The following is a 27,977-nucleotide window of genomic DNA, read 5'->3' as shown; positions in this document are numbered from 1 at the left end:
CTCGCCACTGCAGCGGAATGTGGGGGTGAGCTGGGGGGGGGGGGGGGGGGGGGGGTTCACGTGTCCTCACATGACTTCTACTTTACATGTTGTGATTAACTGAGGACACCCTCTGAAGCCCTCCATGCTGAGTGTTTGTGCTTCCCACAGACAAGACATCCCATCTGTGGATTGATCATCACTTGGTCAAGGTCAACACAGGGATGAGCGAAGGTCGTTTGACACAAGTGGAGAAGCTACTGCAGTGATGCACGTTGTCAAAGTTACGACTTTCCCAAGTGACATCACGCATGGTTGCCGTTTCCACACTCCAAAGGAATCACTGGCGGATGCGGAAATAAACCTGTGCGTGCGTGGCGAACAAAAGCGTGTGCACGAGCGGGCATGCTCTGTACATTTTTGGCAAAAGTGGAAACAGATTGAGGAGATCATGTTACACCAGCTTCCTGTTCCTCGCTTCCTCGTTAACGATGCGCAAACCTGCTTCTGATTAACGCCGGGGTCACAGGTCAGACAGCGACATCGCCCGATCCGATTGGCTGCCGTAAGGAAGCAGTTGTACTCCTGGCTCGTGAAAAACGCCCCATCAGCTCATCCGTGACATCATTATTGCCGCTTTTTATTTGTGCTAATTACAGGCTAGCGGAAACACTGCGGTTGTCGGGGAAAACCTTGCGGTGTGTCGGCCACATCTGGTGGCCTCGTCCTTTTACTCGGTGTCATGGAAACAGCTAAATAAGCCAGGAGAGCCCGCATAGGCTTCTTTTGTGACTCAGCAAGGTGTGTGGTTAGCACAGGGGTGTCCAAAGTGCAGGCCAGGAGTCATTTCGGCTCAATTGTTTTTAACACGTTTTGTTCAGATAGCATAGCATATATTGACCCACATGGGATTACATGGGATCACATCTGTAATGCTAAACGTGGGCACCCTGCATCCTTCCATTTTTCTGTAGCCCTTTGTAGAAAGTTTTGGGCATCCCTGTGGTATACACATCCATGTCTACAGAGAGTTGGCATCACTTCACTATCACACAAAAAGCAGGTGAGTCAGGGAGTTTCTCTGACTTGACTCACTGAGGAAAGTGAACGCAGACGACAACTTTGTGTGCTCACACATGTACACACACCTGTGTGTTTGAATCAGCAAGATTTGGTTGAACATCTTTCATTACTCACGTCTTCAAACACGTCATCAGGCTGTAGACCTGATGCTGACGTCATCCCGCTCGTGCTGGTGAGGAGTGGCGTCAAGGAGAAAGGAGGCGTGGCTTGATAAAAGCAAGGAAAAAGTCCATAAGCAACAGCAGCACAGCGACATTTTTCAAAATAAAAGGAAGAGATGATAAAGTACTCACTGAGTGACCGTAAGCACGTCAACGAGAAGAAAACACGTCACAATCTTCTGGGAAGAGAAACAATCTGAAGTAGTTCGATGTTTATGTTGATGAAACGCTGAATCAGCACCCACAGAACACACACACACACACACTTGGCGAGCCAGAAGTGTGTGTGTATGTGTGCGAGTTGGACAAAGGAGCTCAGTCAGGTGACAATCAAACGTGACCCCCGCAAGATCACACTGAGCAGAACCAGGAGGGACTTGTTGGAGTCACAAAGTCCGGCTGGGAAACCGCATCCTTCTCCCGCCTCCTCCCCTCTGGCTGTCTCCCATCATTTCCTGCTCCTGTTTGGACACTTTGCATATGGCGCTTTGGCGTGGACACACACTGACCTCATGAGCATTCCCCTACACACACACACACACACACAGGAGACTTGTTATGGATATCAATGGCCTCCATCATCAGCGTGGCAAACGAGGTCAGCACTATGGTCACCATGACTGCATGTGATGACTCGTCAGTATCAGTGGCAACATCCATCTCCAAGGGTGATCTTACAGGGAAATTCTCCACAGGAAGTTGTGTCATATCAACTTTGTTTTCTTTTTAAACCGAGTCACCGAGGCAAGGTCTTCCCGACATCTTCATCCTTCCCTTTCAATAACCAAGAGAGAGGTCTGATGACCTGTCAATCACAAAGTGTTGGAGGCCAGGTATGTGAAGCACTACACTACCAGCTTCCTAAAATCCTTTACACCTGTTTCATCCCGTTTTCGATCTGATGCCACGTTGTCACTGCGGGAGATGACAGCTGGCATCCACTAGATGTCACACTTTCATCTGCATTTCACCAGGCGGTTTGGGAGAAGGTCAAAGGTTAAAGAGTGAAGCTGCAACACTGCCAAGTGAGAGGAGGGAAACGCAAGTTGTCTTCTCACGTGTTCTGACCCGTCGTCCTTCACCCCACACGTAGTCTGTCCATCCTTTATGGGCAGACATCAAGCCTGGATGACTAAAATACACCACAGGGAGCGCCGCGTCACAGCCGCGTTGTTGATGAGAGCGTGCAGACGAGCGTCGAGTCACACAAAAAGTAACTTTTCCACCCTGATGACATCACAGCAGATGTCTGATGGCTTTTTCAATATCCTTTTCAACCACATGGACCACATACGTAAAGCACATCATCAAAACCTTTGAAAGCATTAGAACTATGACTGTATTGATGAAATCCTCCTAGAACACCTGGTAGGTCCTAAGAACTATCCCACAATCAGTTCCTCACTCAAGCGGCACACAAAAAAAACAAAGGAAAAAGCTGGCATTTTACTCAAGGACTGCCACTGCCCTCGATGGACAGCATGCCAGGGTGCCAGGGTGAGTTAGCAATGCGGCCCTGGACAGTGAGGCATGATGGTCTTTTCTTTTGACTTGTCCTTGTTTCGTGCATGAATGGATCATGGGTTTTTGATTTGATGTATGCATGGTGCGCAAGGTCTGCATGTGTCCAAAAGGTTCTCCCAGAGAATGAATGATTTTTTTGTAGAATCCTGCATTTCTATCCTCCAATTAGACCTCCCTTTTACCCCTTTGACCAGAACATCACAGAACCTTCATGTGTACTGTATGGAACATCTACAAGTTGAGCATCACTTGACAACTCTGCTTGGAGCTCAACGGGTGGGAGGTCAACTGGCGGTGGCCCTCTCAAGAAATGACAAGGGTGAAGGTGGGTGGCCATCTGCCTCAAACACATCTTCATCTCACTGATGCAGACACAGGAAAGATGATGTCACACTCGCACTAAATAACCGCAGACGGACAGACGGAGAGAGTCAGACGATGTCATTGCAGGAGTTCAGACGGCAGACGGGGGGGTGTAAGGCGGTGGGGGGTGCTTGAGGGGTGTGTTGGGAAAGGAAGGAAGGTAAAAGTTGCAAGCGCCGTGAGTCACACAGAGAGAGAGAGAGAAAGGGAGACGGGCGAACAGGCAGGAGGGAGAGGATGGGGAGGTTTACCGATGGTGGGAGGCGGCTAGAAACAAGAGCAGCTAGGAGAGAGAGTGAGGCCCCGCCTCCTGGGCTCAAAGCATTCAACTAGTGCGCCAAGGATCCATTCAGCTGAGAGGGAAGAGGAGAGGAAGTGGGATAACTTCAGTCGCTCCTGCAGCTTTCATTCATCTTCTTTGTCTTCTTTCTCGTCCCGCCTCCACGTCGTGCTGCCATCTGTCCCCGAATCAACACCACTACGCGTTTCCTCTCTGATACTTTTTCCCTCCACCGGCAACGGAACTTTCCGCTCTCCAAACTTGCACGACTCCCAACTTGAATCAGACTTGAGTCTTCCCGCCACCATGTCCGTCTTCGCTCTGCTCAGTTGCACCGTCCTGCTGCTGCTGCTTCAGAGCAGTCACTCATCCTCGGACCTGACGCCGCGCTCCCTGACCGTCTACCCTCATCGGCAGCCCGACTCCGCCTCCAACGGCCATTGTCCCTCCTGCGCCCTGGCTCGGATGCGCAGGAACGAGGGGGGTCCGGAGGCACAGGAGGATGCGGCGGGGCACGAAGAAGAGGAGGAGGCTCAGCAGGATGTGGTGGAGGCGGTGAAGAGGCACATCCTCAACATGCTGCACCTCCAGGCCCGGCCCAACATCACCCGGCCCGTGCCCCGCGCCGCCCTCCTCAACGCCCTGCGCAAGCTGCACGTGGGCCACGTCGCCGAAGACGGCAGCGTGCACATCGAGGGGGAGCCTGAGGGGAGAAGGCGGGGAGGTCGGGGGGGCGGTGGTGCAGGAGGAGGAGGAGGGGGAGGAGCGGTGGCCGTGGCAGCAGGTACTCGAATGCGAGATGACGATGCGCAAGACACGACGGAGATCATCACCTTTGCCGAGGCTGGTGAGTGTGTTTGTGGGAGAGAGTGTGAATGCAGACATGCAGGTGGAATGAAGCCGGTGGGCGGCACACGCACGCACACATGCACACACACACGCACACACACACACTCAGTCAGTCTGTAATCATCCCCATGCCGTTTTAAAAGAATATTTCATGATTTGCTTGAGCACGGAGATTTGTGTGTGTATGTCATATCAAAACACTCAGGTGGAGAGCAGGTGGTGACCTTTGACCCCAAGTGCAAAAGCAGGATTAGGGTGCATCCTGGACTTCAAACAAGCCAACTGTATGCTAAATATCCCAAAGTAGCTTCGCCTGGTCTGGCTGACATTGTGCTGCTAACTTGCACGCTGGCGGTGTCTCTTTGTTGTCTCTTGAAGTTTCCAAGCGAGTGCAGTGCTTTAGTAGTCATGCTCAGGGTGTCCACTGGAGGGCGCCGTCCTTCAAACATATCTGGGCACAGCCGAGTGAGTGTGCCTTCCATGAGTGGAGCTTTAAATAGAAGCTGATATGGAAAAAAAAGTGTTGTTGTGCAGTTGAACACAACCCGCCGTGAGAATACTTTGCACCCAGCCACTCACATCTTTGTCAGGGACAAGTGATGCGTTCAGGGACTCGGTAATTAATTGGGCCGGCGGAGACGGCCAGAGGAGAGACAACTGGATTCTTGGCGGCGTTGTGGACGTCCGTTTACCAGCTCACACACAAAATGTGTGTTTGTGTGTGTCAGTTCTTCTGCTCTTTCCCGGCTTGTGTCCACCCCGCACACAGAGGACAATTAGGCTAATTGGACTTAATTGAACACATCATTAGCGACATTCCACAGAGCACTTTCATCTTTGAGCTGCTCCATGTCGTCCATGTTGGCCAGCCCATAGACGCTCTTTGTTGCTCCTCAGCTGGGATTCAAACTAGCAACCCTCCGGGGAGAAAAATAAACTTGCCGTCTTTTTTGCTCATCAGCCTGCTGACCTGCTTTCATCTTTTTCCTTTCTTTGGCGCTCTCTCGCTCACACTGCCGCTCACTTCCTGTGATGCCACCGGGCTTCCTGCTGCTGGGTTGTTTGGATGTTTTGATGCACCAGTTGCTGCCAAAGATGTCCTATATCTGAGGTCATGGCTCACTCGTAGTAAACAACAGCAAGTCTTTCTTCTTGACCAATCGGACGCAACCAGCCACAGGTGGGGGTGCGGTTGTCGGGATGGGGATGTTGCAACGGCCAAGTCACTGAGGTTGTTTTCAAGTGAATAAACAAAGCCTTAGCCGAGGTCAGGTGTTGGATGCAGTTTCTGGGAAAGCAGTCAGAGCCACACATTCGTGGTCTGTCTTGACATCTGTCCCTGCATGACCTTTCACCTTAGCTTCCTAGCAGACCGTTAACAACAGGACAGCTGTTGGTGTCATAGCATGCTGTTAGCTTAGCATGTTGATCACCTTCACAATATGCACAACTAACAGTATCGATGTGCTTAAATAACTGCTTGTGGTCAGTGATTGACAGGTGACAACCGCCTGAGCTGATTGCTTGTGATGGGTGTAGCTTCCACATAAAGGGTGTAAACATCTTTTCTTTTCCTGTCTGGGAATAATCCCGTCTGTCTCTGTGCTTTGATCCACCCGAGTGGAAAAGCTCACCATGAATAAGCCACAGAGAGATGGATGTTTTTTTCCGCTGTGTTTCGGGCGTGAGTCCTCTTTTTCAGATGATGAGGAGCAAATTTGGCGCTTGAAGACATTCCTCTTGTCAAAAGGCGAAGCTGCTGGCCACTTTTGTTTACCAGCTGTTTGATGGAGGATTTTCCTGCATTTTTCCGCTGCGAGCATGTATGCTTGTGTGTATCTTGGTGCACGTGTGTATATACATGCACATGACTGCCGACTCACATGTGGTGCCAATAAAGTGGAGAGGGCGTCGACTCTGGAGTACATTTGTGTCCTTTGAGCCTGACAGTCATCAATAAGGGAAAAGGCGCTCTTAATTTCTCCAAAAAAAAAAAAAAACAGGATGCTTTTCATGTGGTTTCTTATTTTCCGTTGAGGACCAGGACCAAATGTTGAATGACACAACACTGAACTGCACCAATTTCCACAAGCTAGCACGCAACAGCATGGCTAGCTGCAAGTGTGATGACGGTCATAAACCAGCTTGTTGCCGCTGCACATGTGTGAGTGTGACATACACACACAACAAGTGCTGTGTCTTCTTTTGTGTCAGGACAATGGGACACACTTTGAGTCAACACACTCCGCCCGATGTGCTGGCTTAAGGCTAGCCCCCTGTGTCCGCATAGGTTGCACTTGTAGTACTACTACTACTACTACTTTGACTCAGCTCTTTGAAAAAGTTAAGCAATCATGTCAGCTGACATGCTCAATGTGTCCTACAGTGAGGCGTTCAAGGCCATCCGATCGTGTGGTAAAAAGCACACACAGTTGCCATCGTTACCCGCCATCACTGTGACGACACGTGTGCGACTCTCAGACATAAACACATTTCCTGCGCAGACGCTCAGACATGTTGCACATTCCAGCTCCAGTTTGACCTGGTGAGAGGGAGAGAGGGATGCATTCACTGACACCCTCCTTGTAAGCTGCAAACACGGCACACGAGTCCACTGAGAGACAATGAATGAACACAGAGGGACGATGACTGTGATGTAAGCGAGATAATCGCCTCCGAATAGCCGCTAAAATTGTGTTAATGGCCCGCCTCCGCACACGCTCTCTCACACGACACGGCAGAGCGTCGCTGACATCTACAGAGTCCCAGTCGTGACTCGGACTTTGTGTATTTGTGTTCATGACGCCCACCAGTGAGAGATTGCAGGGAGGGAAAGATTGTTATGTAAGCAGGTGACCACTGATGAGCTCCACGGCGGCCTGAAGGCCTCAGGGAGACTTCTGGAAAGTGTGTGTGCCTCTGTGCCTGAGTGTTGCCATGGTTACCTGCATCTGACCGTGTCTCTGTGTCTCTCAGGTGAGGCTCGGGATGTGGTGACCTTCGTGCTGTCCAAGGATGGCGGCGGCGCCGAGGTGTCGCTGGTCGAGCAGGCCAATGTGTGGCTCTTCCTGCGATTGGCCAAGAACAACCGCAGTCGCGCCAAGGTCGCCATCCGCCTCTTCCAGCGTGGTGCGGGATCATCTTCACCGCAGGATGATGTCTTCTTGGTGGAAAAAACGGTGGACACTCGACGCAGCGGCTGGCACACCTTCCCGGTGTCGGCGGCAGTCCAGGCGCTGCTGGAGCGTCCGGACGGCGCAGAGTTAAGCATCCGGGTGTCTTGCCCGCTCTGTGCCGGCGTTGGCGCCACACCTGTGCTCGTTTCTGGTGGGGACGCGTCTCAGCGCAGCAGCCAACGGGAACAATCCCACCGGCCCTTCCTGATGGCGGTGGTGCGGCCGGAGGATGGCGGGGACTTGCGGCGGCGCAGGAAGCGCGGCCTGGAGTGCGACGGGAAGGTCCGTGTGTGCTGCAAACGACAGTTCTACGTTAACTTCAAAGACATCGGCTGGAATGACTGGATCATCGCGCCAAGCGGTTACCATGCCAACTACTGCGAGGGCGAGTGCCCGTCCCACGTGGCCAGCATCACGGGCTCGGCGCTGTCCTTCCACTCGACAGTCATCAGCCATTACCGCATGCGGGGCTACAGCCCCTTCCAGAACATGCGCTCGTGCTGCGTGCCGACGCGGCTGCGTGCCATGTCCATGCTCTACTACAACGAGGAGCACAAGATCATCAAGAAGGACATCCACAACATGATCGTGGACGAGTGCGGATGCTCCTAGACGCCGGGGGAACCCATGGGACGTTAGAACCGAGCCGGGCGCTGGGTCATGTCGGGGTCGCGCTCCTCCATCCTTGCGGCACTTTCAGACAAAAAGAAGAAGAAAAAAAAAGAATATTAATATATTTTTGTTAAGAATGGCGTGGGCGTGGCCTATTTATGTGGCTAAGGCCATGTTGGAGCTCGCATGACAGCGAGTCTGACACACAACAAACTATGCAACATGTTGATGTATTAGCTTCTGCTCCCTTCTGTTTGTTGACTCTTTTCTAAACGTACCAGGAAGAAAGACGTGTGTGTCTGTGTGTGTGTCTGTCTGTGCGTGTGCGTATGTGCGTGTTGAGATTACTTGAATGAAACAAGTTGGCTTGGCTGCTGGAACCAAACACTTCTGTTACCGTGGTTACCATGTTGATATTCTAATGTTTACTGTCACTAAATATATTAATAATATTATTGTTCATGTTAATAATAATAATAATAGTTTAGTTGCATTTGTGTTTTTTTATACGTGTTGAGTACAAATGATTTTGCACTATAGCGAGACTACAGGTCACAGGTTTGATCCCCGTCTTTAAATTGAAAAAAATGTCTGCTGACATTAGCTTAGCAGCGAGCTAATTGCCATGAAACAATTGGACTGGTCAAACGTTCACCAGCTTTTAGTTCTTTTGAGACACCAAAGAGGCTCGAGTCTGTGTGTGTGTGTGTGTGTGTGTGTGTGTGCGCATGTGAATGACAAGGTGAAGATGCTGGTCAGTGAAAAAGTTTCGCAAAGAGGACGACTGGTGTTTGGCTGAGTTGATGTCCCTCCTACGTTTCCCACAACGCTTTACTCTCGACCATCCACACTGGACCGTTTTTGGAGGGGCATTTCCAGGACTTCACCAAAAAGTGTTTTGTTTGTGCTACTTTCTTACTCTCCTCGACATCTTGGACATGCTCACGGATCCCAAGCGAAAGAAAAAAACACAATCCAATATATCAAGAGTTAAAGTTTGTGTTGTCGACACTGAACAAAAACAACAACAAAAAAAGACGAAGAATAAAAAGCCTATTTTTTATTCTGTAAATATGGAACTCATGGCTTTGTTGTACAAAATGTGCTTGTGACATTTTATGATCTAATTTATTGGACTTTTCTGCTTCACATTAAAGTTTCAAAGAAGAAAACACAAATGTCTGACTTTCCTGCACCAATTCACAATTTTTAAAGAGCTGTACACATGCAATGAAACAATATTATGTACTTTTAGCGATGAGTTAGCAACATTAGCACGCCGCATTTTAGAATGGATGTCATTTGGCTTTGATCTCATGGTGCCGTACTATTATGTCATTCATCCATGCATTTTCTATAGCGCTTGTCCCCATCAGGGTCACGGTGAGCTGGAGCCGAACTCATTATTTTATATTGCCTATTACTAAGCCATGCAGCATCCACTTCCTTACGTAATGCAGTGCAGGTCAAACAACATGTAAATACTGTAAATGAATAGCTAATTGAGGCTGACCCATCGTGTAAGCGCTGCACACACAGTATGCTTTCATTGCTTTGGCACCACCATCAGGTCACTGACTACATTTACTGTCCAGATAAACGAACACACACACACACACGCACAGGCATGCATGCACACATGCGCGCTCACGCATAATCGCAATCTGCTGTGTTTTTTAATTTCCTGTTCTGCTCACTTTACTCAGCAGTTGTCAAAATAGGATTAAGAGCGTTTAATGAAGGAGGAAATGACACACACACACCTCACGTGACCTGCCTGCTCTCATGTCCTCATCCTCAGTGTCCTCATCACGTCTCCCCAACCTCAACATCCAACACCCAGTCTTAGGCCGGAGTTAGCATGATTGGAGGCAGGCTCACAGTGGCTTTCTATACTGTTGGGGTTCAGATCAGGTCAGAAAAGTTTCTTTCATAGATGGCAAAAGTGTAAGCGTCCAACTATCTGTGTGTGCGTGCATGTGGGTCAGATGGTCCGTCTAGACACGCGTGTGCGCTGATCAGAGTGTGGCATGTCTACGTCTCGTCAGTCTAGCCAACCAGCTCAGGGCGACGACCTGTCTCACGCTGACGGCAGTGGCGGCGACGCCGGTGCGCCCACACGTCCCGTCGTCACACGTGCACGCGCACGCACACAAACTGACACACGGCTATGAGTCATGCTGTGAATCACGGGGACAGCGACTTAGCCAAGAGCTGTTTGATTGTTTACATTTTGTGTTGTATTTGGAGTGAAGTAATCCTTTAGATCTTGAGACCTTTAGACCTTTGGCCTGAACTGAGCTTTCTGCATCAAAGTCTAGCTCCGTCTCCAGATGATGCTGGTCGTATAGTACATAAGAACACCCACATTAAGCCTAGCCCACATTAAGCCTATATATATATATATTATATTCCAGAACCTGCCTAATAATTCCATACAACTTGATATAAAGGGCGTTGACCTCCTTAGGCCACACCCTCCCTCATTACACAAATACACTACAGATTTGCTTCAATCTAATAAACATGAGAGTTAACATAACTTGGCGTTTGAAAATATGCAGAAAGTTCTTCAATAAATTGTCAATGAGTATTGTGCACATTGTGTCGATCCATGTGAACGGTAAAGAACCTTCCAGAAGTCAAACTGGGCTCAGAACACGAAGAAAGCTGATGACACGACAGCCAGCTAATCGCTTCTTTTTCGTGTCTGAAAGGGTGGGGTACCCCTGAGTCAGGGGTGTTCCCACCTCAGAGACCAACTATTATTCAAAGCAAGAAAATAACATTTGCCAATGTTCCACGCTGCAATCTTCAATCCGCTCATCCTCTTCTTACACTGCACTGTAGCGAGCGAATGACGTGACACTTTGCCAATCCAACCATGGCCAACCTCCACGTAGGAGCTTACAATATTCAGAATCGACCCAAGACGTATTCAACAAGACTATGGAACCAATGAACTGTGGGTGTGTTTCAAATTGTGCACACACACATCGTCAATGCATAAGTGCGTTCACTGAGTTCGGCAAATGCAGTGACCTGTCAGCACCTGGATGTTGTACTCGAACCGGTCAAAATGGTGAGCGTGAAGTGATGGACGCTACCATCTGAGATATGTAGCAGAAGGACTTATTGGAAATAATGACGGCTCAGGACAGTAGTGGAAAGTGGTCAACGGAGGAAGAAGCATGTAAATGTTGCTATCATCATTTGTCAATGACAGCAATCGATTTGGGACAGGACTTCATTGTCAAAATGTGTGCTCTCAAGAAGTAAATACATAGTGTACATAATATACTTATTGAAGTGTACTTAGAAGTGAGACAATAGCTTTGACTGAACCACGAGAGCCCACAGAGTCAACCTAAGAGGCTTCAGACAACAAGAGGTTCCTTTCAAAAGCTCGTGAGAAGTTTGGAGGAAGACAAGCAGTCCCAGTTAGAAGCAATAACGGGAGTGATGGTTCCACTGGGAGCACTGAGTCACTTTGGCTGACCCGCGCCTGACTTTCAGGTCTGGGAAACACATCGGAAACGTCATCCACAGACACAAAGAGCAGAGGATCAGCAAGCAGGAGAAAGTAAATAAGAAGATCTTCAATCTTCACACCTCTATGTGTGTGTGTGTGTGTGTGTGTAAGTGTGTGCCTGTGTGTGTTTATGCGGTGTTACGGGAGGTTGCGCACACCTGTGCTCTCGTAGAAAGATTTACAACAAGGCCGCTCGTCAGCTGGTCCAAGAAGTGCAAATGAGCAGCGAGGGAAAAGCCCGGCTTTAAATGAAAGAAATGAGGTGTGTCCAATCTATCGGGAGCCATGAAGGGACATTGAAATCTGCCAATCAGCAGTGTTGTTACATGTTTAAGGATCTCCGCCATCAGGACGATACAGACTTCAGCTGGGCTGTGCAGCCATTTGGGCATTTTGGGGATTCCTTCCACAATTCCAGAACATCAGACAAATCCACATCTGTATTTTATAACACGGACCAAGACGGAATAAACAAACCTTGATGATTCACTCTGTGTGACGCTGAGGACACACAGCTGTATTATGACGGCCTGCACCCAACAAGCGTAAACACAACGCACATACACAATGAAATGTTAAGTGTAACAGTGTCATACTCTGTCTGGAATAAGAATTCATCAGCTCTTTAGGTTATTAGCCGGAGCTATGCAAGTTGCTAATTGAGTATGTGTCAAGCGCTCTCTGTGAGTAAAGGCAAGTTAAAGGTTGGGAGGACAGGCATGTTCCAGGTCCAGTTACAAGTAATCTGAATAGAAAAGTAACAAAGTTAACTTGTTCCGGCAGAGCAGTATATATTCACACATCAGCGCAGCAGAAAGTAAACACTTACTGGAATGTTCCATCATGAGACGAACAAAACTATTTCCTGACCCTCACAAATTCCTTCATCAATTAGGAAACGAACAGAGACTGTGTCCTATTGTTTTGCTGTTGTTTGTTGCAACTTTGAACTCTGTCCGTCAGAGTTCAACTGGAGGTCGGGTGTGCAAAGGGGGCTGCGGTGCGGTGGGGTGGTGGTGTGGTGCTCGGGGGGAAGGTGCTGCAGGATTTAATTGGACCGTGAGTCTGACTAGTGCACAGCAAAGAGGAGAAAACAAATAAAAAGAAGCGTTTTTTTTGCCTGGGGGGTGCACATGATCTTGTTAAGTCAACGCTGTCAATCATGACGCTAATTACCGAGTGTACTAACGACCTCATGATCAGAACTATGACAGATTTTTATGAAGAACTTATAAAAAGCATGCACAGATGATATGAGGACAGGCAAAGGAGAAAAAGCACAGAGTGGATGAAGGGTGGGGTCTTAATGAGGCCTAATTAGTGCTCCAAACAAGTCGAGTGAGTCACCTTCAAACTGAACACCACTGCCGCTGAAGACGCTTTGTTCCGTTTGCTTTCCGGAATCCTTCCTGGACACACAAAACAACAAGTTAGACATGAAATCTAAACAACTCCCATGTTCAATTTTTTGCTTTGTGTGTGTGCATTACAGACACTAACAAACATGCTCCACTTGTTGCTAGGCAGAAATTTAAGGAGAAAACACAGGAAGTCATAAAATAACCACAGTCATTCTGATTTAACTGTTTCTGATGAATGATGAGGTCTGACAAACAATATTTAAAATGGATAATCGCTCATAAACGGCCATCTTACGGCCATCAATGACGCAGGCCAGCAGCACCAAGGTGAGCATCAATCAACCAATGAGGTCACAGTATGACAGGCCACCAGGTGGCTTTGCCATCGATATTATTATGTTTTTAAGTGATGCATCTTTTCTGCTGACCCGCTGCTTCTTCACGACCTCCAATGGAACACTAGCAGCTAGCGAGGTGTGCAAACATGGCCAACTAACGATTGATGAGAAAGTCACAACATTTGAAAATGGCTCTGCTGGATGGATCTCATTTCCTGTGACAACAAGAACTGGCTGCCATGGCAACGGGAAGTACACATCCTGTCCAGACTGGACACAGCAGGTGTGTGTGTGTATGTGTGTGTATGTGTGTGTGTGAGAGGGTGAAGCCCGTCTTCTTATTGGCAGCATTGAGGTGTGTTTTAATGTGAAATCCAGCTGCTGCAGCTGCACGCCGCCTAGATCCCTGCGGCCAACGCCAGGAAGTGTTTTCCAGAGAAACTCCCCCTGGACGTCATATGAGGGAGTCCCGGATAGTGAGTGTGTGTGTGCGTGTGAGAGACTCAACCACTTCTACTTGGCACCACGCAGCTTATTCTCTCCAAGATCAAAGCAGCGTTATTGAGTTGTGCATTTAAAATAATATACATCAAATTAATGGTGCCCTAATGTCAAATGTTTCAAATAAAAAAGGTCACATCATCAGTGAAACCTTTTTTTTTCCAACTTAGAACATGTCAGACTTGGATTTCGCTTTTGTGAGTCTCTGAGCGGGTTTCCAGCTGCAGCTGTAAGCCTTCAAAATAAAAGTATCATTGATGTCAGAGCGTCTGTGTTCGGCATCAGGACGCACAAAAGCCTTCAGTTCCTGCACACACGCTCCAGATGTCAGGCAGTCAGGGACATTTAAAGAGCTGATGACTTACGTACATCCGAATTTCTCTCACACACTTGCTGGGGTCATGGCTCAGGCAGCCAGCCGGCCACTCGACGCCCCGCAAGGACAAGGTGAGGCGTCCACCGCAGCTTCCCGCTTGCAAGGCCGTGCTTGTCCGAGTGGTGGGCCCAGTGCCCTGTTGGCTAGGAGAACAAGGGTTAGCATTAACATATGGGCTCACTACGATAAAAGTTAGTGAACAGTTGCTAAAGTCATCCCAATTATGAAATCCAATAGGATTTCAGCAGCTGCAAAAAGGCAAAGCACAATATTTGTCGGCCAGATGCTCAAGTAGCAGCTCACTAACCCGCCAGCCACAAAAAATGTCAACTGGAAGTGGATGAAAAGGCTTCAACGAGATCAGGACATAACATTTTATTCTGTGTTATAAAGTGGGGTGAACCAATCAGCACACTCGGTTCTGGACCACCGCCCCCGACTCTAATAAAGCTGTGATGAAGTCATCATTGTAGGCCAAAACGTCACGCAGCACCTGCACCGTGTGCTGGCCAATCACAGGAGGGGGCGTCGGCTTGCAGGTGGAGAAGCTGCTGTAGCGGACCGCCGGACCTGACCAACAACAGAATGACATCATGTGACATGTGCACTTGCTAAGCAATACAAAGCATGATGTCATTATTTCTGTTGGGCTTGCAGCTGATGTCCATTACAGAATGTACTACATCTGGATGGATGCTGCGTGTATGGATTGTGAAAATGCCAGCATACAGTCATGCCATCAACAGTACACGCGTTTGTGAAGACATTTGACGTTTGTTTCGAAATAAAGACCATCTCTGGTACATTTTAGGAGGTTATTTTACATCCGCAGAAGTCGCAACGTAAGACAGGTTAAAGATCACTGATGACTGCAGCGACCTTCTTTCCCTTTTCCTCTTCATCATCCCATTGACTGCCTGTCTGACACCGCTTCCTCTCCAGCAAGACAAATGAAAGCGGAAATAAAAACAACTTGCAGAAGTTACAGGGAACAAAATGTTTTTTAAGGAAACAAAACAATAAAGTGCAGCAGTAATGAGCTCAACTCTGTGTGTGTGTGTGTGTGTGTGTTTATGTGTGTGAGAGGGGAAGATAATTGAGCAGTACTGAACATAATCGTTGTGTTCATTCAACTCATTACATATTTTTGTTCCATCTCAGCCAGGAAAACACGGGAAGAAAGGCCAGAGGTAGCCATGCTCATGTCCTCTAGTGCCCTCTTCAGGATGGACTCAATTGTTCTTGTGCTGCGATGTTATGTGCTCTCCAACGTCACGGCCACTTGACGCTAAAGCGCCGTGCAGCTCACACAGGAGGACTCTTGGACTTTGCTCAAGCCCAGTTTGTGATGAGACGTTTTATCATGTGCTGTCGCTGTCGATTATGAACAGCTTCCTGTTGCGTTGTACAGGAAGCAGGAAGGCAGATGAGTAGACAAACTGCTTCCTCGATGTGGAAAGGTGCTGAGATCCATCAAACTGTGTGTGTGTGTGTGTGTGTACTCACCAGGCACAGCGATATGTCCTGCAGTGGGATGGTTCATCTCCTGGATGAGTCCATTGTGTTTCACCTGCAGACAAACAGTATGACTGGTCTTTATAGCAATAAATCATAGAATCCTTTGGGGGATGAGGCAGAGCATAGGTCATAAATCAGGTTATAGACGCCCCCTGTTGGACAATACAAGCATCGAAGATTGTACCAAAGCTTGTCCAGATGCAGTCCAGATGAGGTTGAAAAGCGGCGGAAATCATCTTCAGGGTGATAGAACGTGTCATAGAACAAAGTCTCCATTTAAATGGACTTATGTATCTTGACAGTGTGAGAAACTCACACAATCATTTTGGTTTTGTCTACTGACTCACAAGTTCCCCGGTTTGATCCTCCCTGCAGAATCCTAATGTGTGAGTGTGTATGTGTGTGCATGTGTGTGTTTGATGTGTGTGCACACTGGTGATTACATGCATGTGTGTGTGCCATGCTATCTGCTTGTTATGCAGGGTATCATTACATCCATATGGCCATCACACACAACTCTTGTTCCACTCAAGAGGTTTTCCAGCTCGTCATCCAAACAAAAAAGAATTGCAGTCAAAAAGTCAGGAAGATCAAAGTGAAAAAGATGAGTCTTCATCTTCTAATGGTGCTCCTGTCTCACACCTGTGCCACGCATGCGGGCATCGGTGAACAGAGGTCATCAATTCATGGTGAGTTGCGGTTTTGGGCCGCATGCCCGTTGACTTCCTGCTCTCCTCCCTCTCCATCTCTTCTTTTCCACCACTTTCATCCTTACTTCACTCGTGCACACCAGGCTGTTTCAAATGGAGCGAGCATCTGTATGGTTGGCATGCAGCCGCATGCATCACATGCACATCATTGGTGCTTGAGTGACAGATCCTTAGCTCGATGACAAGGAGATGAATGACGGCCAATTCTTCAGACTGCATGACAGATAAATATAAAGAGGGAATTACTTCTACCACAAGGGGTGAATAAACTTCCACAGAACATCATTTGATTGGGGTAAATAATTTCCAGTAGAAAGCCTTGCTGACATGCACAGAGGTCCACCATTTCTTGCAGTTGGTCACCAGTGTTCACCACGGCCCCAAAGCACAATGTTTCCACCTCCACGTTTGACAGCACGGATGGTGTTGTTGGACTCATATTCACCATTCCTCTGCCTACAAACACGGTGAGTCGAGTTGATGCCAAAGAGCTCAGTTTTTCTCTCATCTGACCACATCACGGTTCAGCAAAGCCTTTATTTATCAGGTGTTGCTTGTGAAACGTTCATATGGGCCGATAGATGTGTCTTCTTGAGCAGGGAGACCTTGAGGGCACTGCCATATCTCAATCCATTACAGTGTGTTACTAATGCTTTTGTCGCTGACTGCACTCCCAACTCTCTTGACGTCATTATCCACCTCCTCCCTTGTCATTCTTCTATGAGGCCTTGTCCACACGCCAACACTCCTGGGGTTTGTTTTTTTTGCTGGGTTGAGTTCAGGATTACTTTCCTAAAAGTGACAGGACTAATTTGCATGTTTAATTGTGTTTATTGGGGGTTTTCTGGTTATTTTTTTTTACATTCCATCTCTGCAACATTCATATTCTTAAGGGCTTGAACTTACACAATCAGGAGTCGATCAAATATTTATTTCCCCTACTGTATGTGGGCGTGCATGACTTTTCTACCATGGCGCTTGAATAAGGGATGCAGCTACAACCTGCCAGAGCCATGACGCCCCATGTGACCCCTCCCCGCTGGAAAAGACTGACATGATGCGTACAGTCGTTCAAACCTCATCTCGCTGCGACACAACCGAGGCCAACTCAGATGATGACTTCTTCACCTTCGTCTCTTTTCACGCCTCTGTACACCCCCACCCCCTGCACCCTTGGGAGCCTTTGAAGCTAAGTGTGGCAGTCCATTAAGTCGACTAAGCAGCCCCCACGGGAGCATCCAGGCTTGCTTGTTACATCACGTTAGTGCAACATCAAGGCAAGGGGGGCGAGGAGGAGGGGGACGCGTGTGCTCAGCGACGATGAAGAAGATCTGAGGTTGCTTGAACCTGCTGCTCTGGCTTTGACCTCGACTATCAAAGCAGCTCCGACTTGTGGATGGATGCCTTGCATAAAGCTGGGTCTCCACACATGAATAATGCTCTTCATCAGGCCTGTTTACTTCAAACTTTGCCGTATGAGAAGCCAAGATGCATCACCACGTCCGGTAGGGCCCGGTCCCACCTGTTTCTTCTTCTTTACCTCCAGCGTGAACTTTGACCACTTCGCCAAGCCACATTGTTGAGCTCCATTGTCTTCTTTTAAGGGTGACACAAACCCCGCCTCTTTCATGTATAAGGCTCACTAACAACACAATAAAGCAATTATCCAATTATCCAAAATGTTGGAAGGAGGCAACTGAGGACAAATATGTGAGAAGTATCTAAACATGTCCTTTTCAGGAAGCTTGTGAGCCAGCATTATGGATCCGAGGGAAAATGTGGACAACCCAACCACGGAACTTAATGCAGGGACGTGAAGATCCCACATCGGAGTGTGCAGCAAAGCGACAGGCAGGCCTCTGAGCAGATGGTGGTCCGTCACATGTCCATCAGGACTCATGCTGCATCTGAACATATATCATGTGCACACAGGAGCTCATTTTAAAGTGAAGCCTCTTGTGGTTTGAGAAGTTGTGGCCTACGGATGTGGAACAGTGGAGGGTGAGGGGAGGGATACGACCACGTTTTTGAAAGCTTTAGGTTTCCTTCCAAGCGTAATCATTCAGTGGAATGTTATCCACACAGTGATAGAAGATCTGCGGTGGCGCAATTAAGGGGAATCGCTGTGAAGGTCTTCTGGGAATGTTCAAGAAAAACAAGTTTGATGAACTTAAACTGAATTCCTGTTCTACTTAGTCCAACTGACCTCCCGCGTGTATGTTTGCTGGACTCCGGAACGTATATCTAGTTGTCATCATCTTCATTTGACTAATGTTGTGAAAGCAGCCAGACTTGACAGCGCTACACTGAGTTCCAGCGACTCATCTTTCGTTAAAACTTTCCAATCCTGGAAATCCATCATCATACGGGCGCATGATGATGTTGGATCAACACGCTAACTCACTTGTTGAGTAGTCGATGGAGGATACAAAGCTGACATCAAAAGGTCACCTTGGGGTGTAAGGTAAATGCTAAGACCAGCTCAACAGGCATGAGTGCGGGGCTTCTTCCTGATGATGTCATGAACTTGGCCTCTGCACCACGAGATGTTTGGGTTTGGGGCACATCACGTGACCTTGATGGCACCTTGTGGCCTCATTTGCATTCGGCTTAACAAGCACAAGATGAGTCAAAAATAGAGACTCTGCTTTGTCCTGTGGTCTTTGTATTTTGGTATTTGAGCTCGTTAGCGGACTTCAGTTACATAAAAACACCTTTCAGCGGCTGCAAATATCCAAAAATAACATGTGAAATACAAACAGCCGCATATTTTTCCTCTCTTTCTTCCTCGCTGCTTTTGTTTGCCACTCAGTCCATTCCCGATGACCAGCCGTCTGTTTATAGTGTCACCCTTTAATTGGAGCCTCCTCCCTCCTCCGGCGTCTTCCATGGGAAAGTATGCAGACACATTTTCATTTCATTATGTGCATTCCTGCCTGAGCTACACAGCAGCGCTGCGTGGCGCTCAGCACGGGAGGATGAGGGTTTGACTCCCTGACGGTACACAGGTGGTTTCACAGGTGAGCTGAGCACTCACGAGCCCAAACAAGATGACTGATGATGCGTAACTGGAGAAGAGATTGTGTCAAGTGGCCGTTTTCAATGCCTGTGGAGATGTCTGAGGTCAGCCAACTAGGATGTTTCATGTTGGTGTCACGTTTGATTCCATCACATTCAAACCTTCAACCACACCGATATTTATTTCCGCCTTCTTAGGTTCTTTTGAGTTTGTTTTCACGATTTGGAAATCTCCATCAGGTTACTGGGTTGCAGAATAAGCAGGCTGACTTTATTTTAGAAATCAGATAAGTGACCATGAAGGTCAACATGAACTCTCTTTGGGTCCAGCACAATAAGAACACTTGAGATTTTGCTTGGACTGACACAGTGGGTCTGCTTGTGTGATCAGGCCTAAGTTTCATGGCAGGATGTTTTCCTTCTGGGGAAAAATGTCTCATTGAAGCAGTTTTTCATGAAAAACAAATGTTCCAATCAACATTGTCGACGAGTTCTCCACCTTTCACTCCTCCTGCGCAAATATTTGTCACAGTGCTTCTGAATGAGCCGGTCAGCAGGTCCGCAAAGGTCAGTGCTGCCTGACAAAGCCACGTGCTGATATTTATCTCATCTGTTTGGGTTCCATCACAGAACCATGAGCAGATGTTTTCCACAATTGGATGTGAGAAGTTCTTGGAGGTCGTGCGCTAAGCCAACACACATCCATCGTAATCTACTGCTAATGACCAGTTAGCATCTCGTCACCCTAGCAGCGCCCATCGCCAACATGTTGGAATATTCTTTATGTGGTTAGCCTTATTGTTTTTTCCATGTGGTTGTGTCAGCTGGTCGAAGCGTACCTGGGGATGATCAATCGTCCCTCTCACGTCTTCATATGTTCCACAGGTTCTTTCCACCCGGTGATTATCTGCTTACATCACATCCTCCTCCCTCTCTGATTACCTAAAGTCTCACACATCACCTAACTTGCGTGGCCTCGCCGGGACCTCGTTTTTGGATTCCGCCAGGAAAGCATCGCCATAGTAACTGATGGAGAGGGATAAACCGTGTAAGCCTCTCGTGTTTTGACATGATTCTAACCTGGAATGATGTCATCTCTTGAGGGGTCCAAACATGACGCTGCTATCTGTGTGCAGGTCCAGCTGTTTCAACAGTACTTCATCTTTTGCCACCATAAAAACAAGCAGCTGTAGTTCTGCCTCCGTGGCGTGTGATGTTGTCGAGCAGGAGAGTCAAGCTCTGCAGGATGTTAAGAACAACAGCAGGTTCCTCCTCAGCAGAATACATGAGCAAAACCAGGAGGACCACTCTTCGCAAAATCTGCTCCTAAAAATATGACTGAAGATGTTGGCCTCAATGATGTCTTCATTACTCATCTGAGGGTTCCAATATCAGCACAGCCATGAACACGTCAGTGTCATTGTTCTGTGAGGTAAAATTGAGGTACTTCAGAAACTACAGTGTCTTTAGAAACCAGCAGCCTCTGCTTGGACGGACACCAATTACTGTAAAGAGGGAACAGGTTGTACAGCGCTCAGAGTGCTGACAGGTGGACAAGCCGCTTCAATGCAGGTTCATCTGACACGAGATGAGTGCAGGAGTTCCACTTCGGTACTCAGGGAGTCTTTCTTTTAGTAACACGGAGTGAAGAGAACCATATAGAAATGATGCCACTTGTGAGGAGATCAGGATCAGGATCATCTCAAGCACTGGTCACAGCCACTCTGACGTTGGTGGGCCATAGCAGAAGAAGATAGTAGATGATGAAGATGTAAGACGACTTGGTGGCAAAGATGATGTGAAATACTGAGAGCTGAGATTCCAACCATATTCTCTTGGTGACACCACAGTGAAATCTCCAACCTGACCTTGGATGGATCCTGAAGGGTCCACCTCTGTGACCTTCAAAAGGAAGATGTCGAGTCGAGCTGCGCTTCCAGGAGACGGTGTGAGGTCCTTGCGACCCAGAATCTCACTGGAAGACACCGCAGCAACATTTTACTGCAACTTAGCTTTATTTGACAGTTTCCAGACAGTAATAAAGTTTATTTATAGCGGCCGTGTCCAAGCAAAGAGACAAACAGCCCGAAAGAGAAGCAAAAGACTGTATTTCAAATACAACGCTGAGCAAAGGTACATATGCTGGGGCTCATCACAGGTTCAAAAGCCAAAAAAGGCAAAAAGGGGTGACATTTGTTCCCTTGAGCAAGGCATTCATGATTTTCTCTGTGGGTCAGTGCAGTGAAGTGATGCAGAGCAGGCAGAAAGACCCCGAGGAAAAGCCCGGACCTCGGATGTTCTAGTTATGGGGGTGCAAGTTAAATTCTTTGCTTGCTTGTTTAGCTGAAGTGAAAGCGGAGTGGAAAGGCTGCCAGACATCAGCTGATTTATATCCACTATCCACTTCAGAGGCTGTTTAGCTTTCAGCTGGGATAAATCACACACACCTCCAGTAGTCAGGATATTAAAGCCATATTTAGTTGCATATTTGCTGCAGAACCGGGCTCAGGCCCAGAGGACATGACAGCTACATGGATGGAGGGCCTGCAGTCGTAAAGGTGAGAAGCTGTGTTGACCTCTCTCGCTCTCTCTCTCTCTGTCTCTCTCTCTCTCTCTCTCTCTCTCTCTCCCTCTCTGGTCCACATTCACTTCATGTGAGAAACAAGCTTGTGCAAAAGCGTATCTGCAGGTGAGCTTTGCTTGTGTAAATGTTCAAGACACGCCGCCTTGAGTCAAATTGAGGTTGCGGATCAGCTGGGTGTAAATAAAGTAAGCACTCAACAGCTGAGGCAAACAGGTATCATAGGATTTGCAGTGGTTGATGGGAATCAGCATGAGACACCGCCGTCCGACATGCAAAGCTGAAGAAATGGAAAATGAAAATGTCTGACGCGAAGAGGCGGATGAAAGCGACGGACAGGAAGCGGAGAACGAGAGCGCCGTGGCCAACAGTGACGAGAGAGAGAACGGCGCTCGCCAAATGACTTCCAGACTTTGAGCTTCAGGGCGGCCACATCTCGACTGCCAGCAGCGGAGCTACCACCAAAACACACGCTACACAGCACACAGCAAAGCTTCATTTGGAGTCACTAAAAGCATGTATGGTCAACAAAGGTTAGCACAAGTTACCAAGCTACTTTCTAACATGGTTAGTCTATATAAAAGTGCACCATAGCGCCACCCTGAGGACAGTAAAGCATATTTACCTGATTAGTGTGTACCTTTCTATCAGGGTGAAATACAGTCAGCCAAGGTGAGCTGGACTCAAGCGATGTTGGAGCGCATGTTGACAATGATTAATAGCTCATTCAAACTGAATATTAAAACCAAGCAGCGCCTCTAAATTGGATGAAGATAAGGATAGTTCTTGCCCAAAACTGTAAAACTACTTTTTCTTGCACATATTCAGTCGTGTATCAAGACTCCTCACACATATGACTTTTCTCTCAGCTGTTCAGGCTGTGAAGCAGAACTCAGGGCACATGGTCCACTTCGAGGTGTGTCTCGACCCACAAGAGGGATGAAAAAAAACAAGTTGGTGTTTCAAGAGGCAGACTAACTGATTTGTCTGACACACACACACACACACACACACTGAATCATAGCCTTTATAAGACAGCGCCGTGCCAGGTGGCAGCAGGAGCTGTTGTCCAGAAATGATTGAACTCAAAACTTGTTGCAAGCCTGGGAACACGCAGGAACATTCTGCAGTTACATGTTGGTGACTAACATGCTAACATTAGCATGTTGTTTTCACACTGCAGCGTTTAACCCCGGCCGTTCTCTCCATCGCGCTGCCATGCACGCATGCCATATGTCCTGTCGCTTTGTTCTGCACACACTGGTGCAGGATCACTCTGTTATTGGAGTCTGCAAAGTGACTAATGCGGTTTTTACTCCATGTTGAGGGACAGTGTGATGAACACACACAGATACGCTCGCACACACAGTTACATTTTTCCGATATTCTTCTACACAGGACACAGAAAGGACATATAATGCGTCTGTGTCTCCTCAAATACCCCAATTTGTCCTAAGTGTGTGTGTGTGTGTGCGTGCGCTCGCCTGTGGGTCAGAAAAGACCTCCTGGATGCTGTTGATTGGCCCGACAGGAACACCTGAGCCCTCAAACTTTCTCAGCCAATCAGCTGTTGTCTCTTGCAGAAATCTGACAAGAGAACAATATAAGTTATTGGCAACATCCTGGAAAGATCTACCTGAAAGATTGCTGTACTCCTACCTCTGGGACAATGTGTGCACAAGGCCTTGACGGTTTTGGACTCTGAGCTTGTTCGTTTTGTATTCTGGCCGCTGGGTGAGCTCCGGAAGCTGTAGAACCTAAAGTACAACATCAGTAGGGTTGGGCCATATTTTTTACATACCGATATAGATTTTTCCAATGATGAGAAAATGACTTATACCGGTATAAATGGTAATTAAACAAGCTGAGTTGATGACTACATCTTCTTTATTGAAGAATATATATTTATATAAAGACTGACATCCCATTAGCCAGTTTGTTAGCAATAAATAAATGTGCTTTACAATTAGAGACATTTACACTGAATGTATATAATATGGTTATGTCATATGTAATATGTATAGTTATATAGAACTTACCTGACACACTTTCACAAACTGCTGGTCATTTCCTGCTGCTATTACCACGTGCCCGTCTTTGGTTCTGAATCCCTGCCACATATACACGCACAAACAGAACTAGAAGTTGACACACCTTGGTGCTTTGGATCAAATATAGCGAGGTCACCTGGTAGGGAACAATACTCTCGTGGGCCGTCCCCCAGCGCTTTGCCTTCTTCCCACCGTTCAAGAAGTTGGCAGCAACATGGCTGAGACACGACACCTGCGGGTCAGAACCACTTGGGTAGGTACGTATCGGCCTCATTCTGTGATATCACCCCCCCAGGAAATCTTCACTCTGCTTCCGCAGAAGCAATCCCGCCCTGCCCTACTCTAACAGAGAATCCTGGGGAATCAAGAAGGGGAAATTTAGTGAGAAAGGTTCCATTGAGGCTGGCTGACAGGAAGTGTAAGTGCTTTATCCCAGGGAGATGAACGGCTCGTCACATTTTAAGGATGTTGACACAAGAGCACGGCTGCACTGTCGATCTGGTTTCTGTTTACACTCGGCTGCGTTTCAGGACTGCGGTTGCATGGAAGGAGAGGCCCGGGTCGTGCGAGCAGCTCGCCATGTTGGCTGGACGCAACGCCACATGTGAAAGAACCACGACTTTGACTCACCAGCACAAATGCACCACAGCACCATCAGCAGCTAAATCAACTCTGACATCAGACACCGGCCGCCCAAAGTCTGTGGGAAGACTTTGCTGTGGGGAGCGCCATGATGATGAAGGTCAACACCGTGAAAGAAAGCACGAAGGCAGAGCTTGTTATCGAAAGCTCTGCAGACTTCATGGCCTAAAAGTTAACATGGCTGTGGACGTCACTTCCTACATGAACGGGGGAGGAGGATTGTGGGTAAAGAGTGCACATGAGTGCACACAGACACACACACTCCTTAAAGAGTTTTTTCTCCAAGTGAGTGTGTGGTGTCTCAGACAGAAACATAAAACATGTTTTTAAAAGCAACACTGTCACACAAACTGCACATCCTGACACCACAAATCACACGCACTCTGGGAGTTTCAGACACGGAGAACATCTGGGTGGGCGTCACCTGTGCTTTTACGATAAAGAATCATTTGATTTGTTTCAACGAGTGGGAGATGTACAGGAAATATTGATGAGTGTGTTTACATTCTTCCGACATTTAAACAGCCTATTTACACACCAACTACTCTTTGGGATTAATTCATCACGTGCACACGCACATGCACGCTACCTGAGAGGACAGTAGGTCACAGTCGATGTGAGCGCCCCTCCCCGTATGGTGTCGCTGCAGAAGGGCTGCCATGACGGCCCCATGCGCATACAATCCAGTCGCCAGGTCCGTCATAGCTACACCGGGGCGGACGGGCTCGCCATCCTGTGCAAAGAAACACGGCATCATGGGAAGCCATGTGCTAACATGCAGGGCTGTTGGCGTCTGACCTCCGTCCCGGTGATGTGCATCATGCCGGACACAGCAGAGGCGATGGAGTCGTAACCTGGACTCTGATTCTGAGGACCCGTTTGGCCATAACCTAAACACACACACACACAACTTCATAAACCTTTTTACTTTTGCAGTGCAAATTGGTTTACTTTTCACCACTTATGAGTAAGTAATTGTTATATGTGCAAAATTGTCAAAAATGGCCGGCATTGTGAGCCCCTCCTCTGTCAACCGTGAAGCAGAGAAGATGATAGATTTTTTTCTCATTTGGTGCTCATAAACTCTGGGGGCACATTATTGTTAAAACATTGTTAAAATGTCACTTTTGTATACCTTTAAATAAAACAAGTCCATAAAGAAAAGTGGAGGTCAAAGGTGAGTTGGCCAACAGCGGAAACACTGATGCCATCTAGTGGACGAACACATGCAGACTAAATCAACAATATAAGGTTTTGATCCCTTTGCATGTTGACTTCAAATGCTCCTTCAACGTGGGCTGGTTCTTCGCCATAACCATGCCAACATGATCACGTTGGTAACGACCAGTCACGCCACAGTGGACACAGGGATGAGGAGACCACGCTCGCACGCTGGCTTCCGTCAGACTCTGAGCAGCTGTTGTGGATTACAACGCTACCGCAGAGGTTCTGCCGGGGAAGCCACTTCCTGCTGAGGCCAGCTTGAAGCAGCCTGTTGACAGTAATGGCGCTTTTAACGACCCCGAGATGTGACATCAACACAAGCTTCTCGTCCAAAATGATTAACCTCTGAAAGTCGCTTGTCTCGTATGGCAACACTTGCCATGCTGCACATGAAGCTCTGTGACAGACGCACGTATAGCGTGGGCACAGCGCTAGATGTAGGCATCCAAGCAAAATGCCTTTTTAAGCTCAATTACGCCAATTAAATCACTCCAGCATTCACTAAGCTGGCCACAAGAGGGCAGCGGCACCTGAAATGGAGCAGTAGATCAACGCCGGGTTGCGTCTGCTGAGCTCCTCGTATCCTAAACCCATCAGAGCAAGTTTGCCTGGCAGGAAGTTCTCCATCAACACGTCACACACCCCTGCAAGCTGACACAAGTGAGCAAGTCATTAGCACGTCAACAAATTAGCTTATTACTAACAATAAAAATGAAGGTACCTCCTGGATGAGCTTTGCTCCTCTGGGATGTTTGAGGTCCACTGCAACACTCTGCAATTAAGACTGCGACATTTAAAGACCTTTACTATTTCATGGCATAAAAAGGTTCATACTTTTTTATTGCGGTTGACGCTGAGGAAGTAGACGCTTTCCAGGCCAACAAAGGGGGGACCCCACGCTCGGGTGTCATCACCTGTACCTATGGATTAGAACACAGGACTCATTCCATTTGGATAAATGCAGAGGACCGACTGGCCATGGATCAGCTCATAGAACATTTGATATGGATTACAATTATGGATTAAAACATAGGAAACACTTGATAAGAATCAAAGCACAGGAGGCATTTGTGCAGAATCAACATAGGACACACCTGACATAAATCAGAACATGGGCCTCTAACCTGGTTTTTCCACTTTGATGACCTCGGCACCCAGGTCTCCCAGCATCATGGTGGCAAAGGGTCCAGCCAGGACCCTGTAAACACTTGGCAGTTAAATGACATAGGATGAAGAGAACGGGGTTAGGCGTTCTTACCGGGTCAGGTCCAGGACTCTCACGCCCTCCAATGGCCGCCGGTGAGCACCTGCAGACAGGTCACGTGTTCAGAAGATACCCTTCCCAGGGGTGATTGTGGACTGTTCCACAATGACTTGTAACGTCCATAAAACGTGACAATAACTGTCAAATACCTAAGAGTAAGACTTGGCGTTCGCAATAAAGCGCACAAAAATTGCAACCAACAGGAAGAGCTACTGGCGACTTCGAGAGTGCGTGTGCGATTAACTTGACGATTTGGACTTCGACCTGTTGATTCAAGTTAATTTACAAATTCTTACAGTTGTTACGACAATATAAACTACACTTTTGACTGTTTGACTGACGGTAAACGCACTGTTTCACCATGGGAGGATGTTCTTTAAATTAGAATCACTGTTCAGGCTAATGTTAGCCACTTAGCCACTAGCTAAGGTTCTGATACCTGTGTGCGACAGCCACCGTCCGCAAGTCGAACCTTTGATACTTTGCTTCCTCTTTGGCAATGAGCTGAAACCGGGATAACAGGGGATCCACAGGTATTTAGACGAACAAATACGGAGCGACATTTTGCCCCCAGCTAATGTAATTTTTGACGATGTATAGCCACTTCCGGTAACTTTTCAAAGTAATACAACATTCAAATTAACAGAATAATTTATTTCTCATTAAAATAATTGAAACTTCACAACCGCAGATGTGTTAACCCTTCTTGTTCGATGGAAAGTGTTATAAAATTGAACAAACAAGTCTTGTCATGTAATTTATTAACTTATCTTGCAGCGCCACCAAGTGGACTAATGCACTACTACATCTAACTACCACAGTGTAAACGACACG

General features: G+C 47.6%; 2 protein-coding genes across 19 annotated transcripts; one reads left to right on the top strand and one right to left on the bottom strand.

Moving 5' to 3' along the window:
- Positions 1-41: 41 nt before the first annotated feature.
- sugct (succinyl-CoA:glutarate-CoA transferase) lies at positions 42-27,723 on the bottom strand. 18 transcript variants are annotated; one of them, XM_078792464.1, is made up of 21 exons: positions 27,583-27,723; positions 27,138-27,186; positions 27,004-27,077; positions 26,714-26,799; positions 26,601-26,651; positions 26,410-26,530; positions 25,454-25,545; positions 25,245-25,388; positions 24,150-24,245; positions 24,002-24,073; positions 23,622-23,719; positions 23,447-23,549; positions 15,642-15,705; positions 14,629-14,705; positions 14,129-14,278; positions 12,907-12,968; positions 7,782-8,108; positions 7,552-7,708; positions 7,185-7,478; positions 1,356-1,747; positions 42-1,268 (listed from the first exon to the last, which is right to left on the bottom strand). In XM_078792464.1, exons 1-15 carry the CDS (start codon positions 27,704-27,706, stop codon positions 14,159-14,161), a joined length of 1,371 nt encoding a protein of 456 aa, XP_078648590.1. In that variant the 5' UTR covers positions 27,707-27,723; the 3' UTR covers positions 42-1,268; positions 1,356-1,747; positions 7,185-7,478; positions 7,552-7,708; positions 7,782-8,108; positions 12,907-12,968; positions 14,129-14,158. The 18 variants fall into 18 exon arrangements, with proteins under 18 accessions (XP_078648590.1, XP_078648591.1, XP_078648588.1 ...); XM_078792465.1 differs by having other exon boundaries at positions 7,185-7,475; XM_078792462.1 differs by having other exon boundaries at positions 7,185-7,708; positions 14,125-14,278.
- Positions 3,452-9,219, top strand: inhbaa (inhibin subunit beta Aa). The gene is made up of 2 exons (XM_058060940.2): positions 3,452-4,237; positions 7,216-9,219. The coding sequence occupies exons 1-2, from the start codon at positions 3,697-3,699 to the stop codon at positions 8,025-8,027; spliced, it is 1,353 nt and encodes a 450-aa protein (XP_057916923.2). The 5' UTR covers positions 3,452-3,696; the 3' UTR covers positions 8,028-9,219.
- Positions 27,724-27,977: the final 254 nt, after the last annotated feature.

This window comes from Doryrhamphus excisus, linkage group LG7, assembly GCF_037039965.1.
Source record: "Doryrhamphus excisus strain RoL-2023G ecotype Guam linkage group LG7, RoL_Dexc_Guam_v1.1, whole genome shotgun sequence".
NCBI classification, from domain to species: Eukaryota; Metazoa; Chordata; class Actinopteri; order Syngnathiformes; family Syngnathidae; genus Doryrhamphus; species Doryrhamphus excisus.
The sequence above is the reverse complement of the archived record's forward strand: the minus strand, read 5'-3'. Positions and strand labels throughout refer to the sequence as shown.

Coding starts and splice junctions, on each gene's coding strand:
- inhbaa (XM_058060940.2), top strand. CDS start 3,697: ATGTCCGTCTTCGCTCTGCTCAGTTGCACCGTCCTGCTGCTGCTGCTT. Junction 4,238..7,215: donor CATCACCTTTGCCGAGGCTG/GTGAGTGTGTTT, acceptor TGTGTCTCTCAG/GTGAGGCTCGGGATGTGGTG.
- sugct (XM_078792462.1), bottom strand. CDS start 27,706: ATGTCGCTCCGTATTTGTTCGTCTAAATACCTGTGGATCCCCTGTTAT. Junction 25,389..25,453: donor TGCACATCACCGGGACGGAG/GTCAGACGCCAA, acceptor TTCTTTGCACAG/GATGGCGAGCCCGTCCGCCC. Junction 24,246..25,244: donor GTGACCTACTGTCCTCTCAG/GTAGCGTGCATG, acceptor TCTGACCCGCAG/GTGTCGTGTCTCAGCCATGT.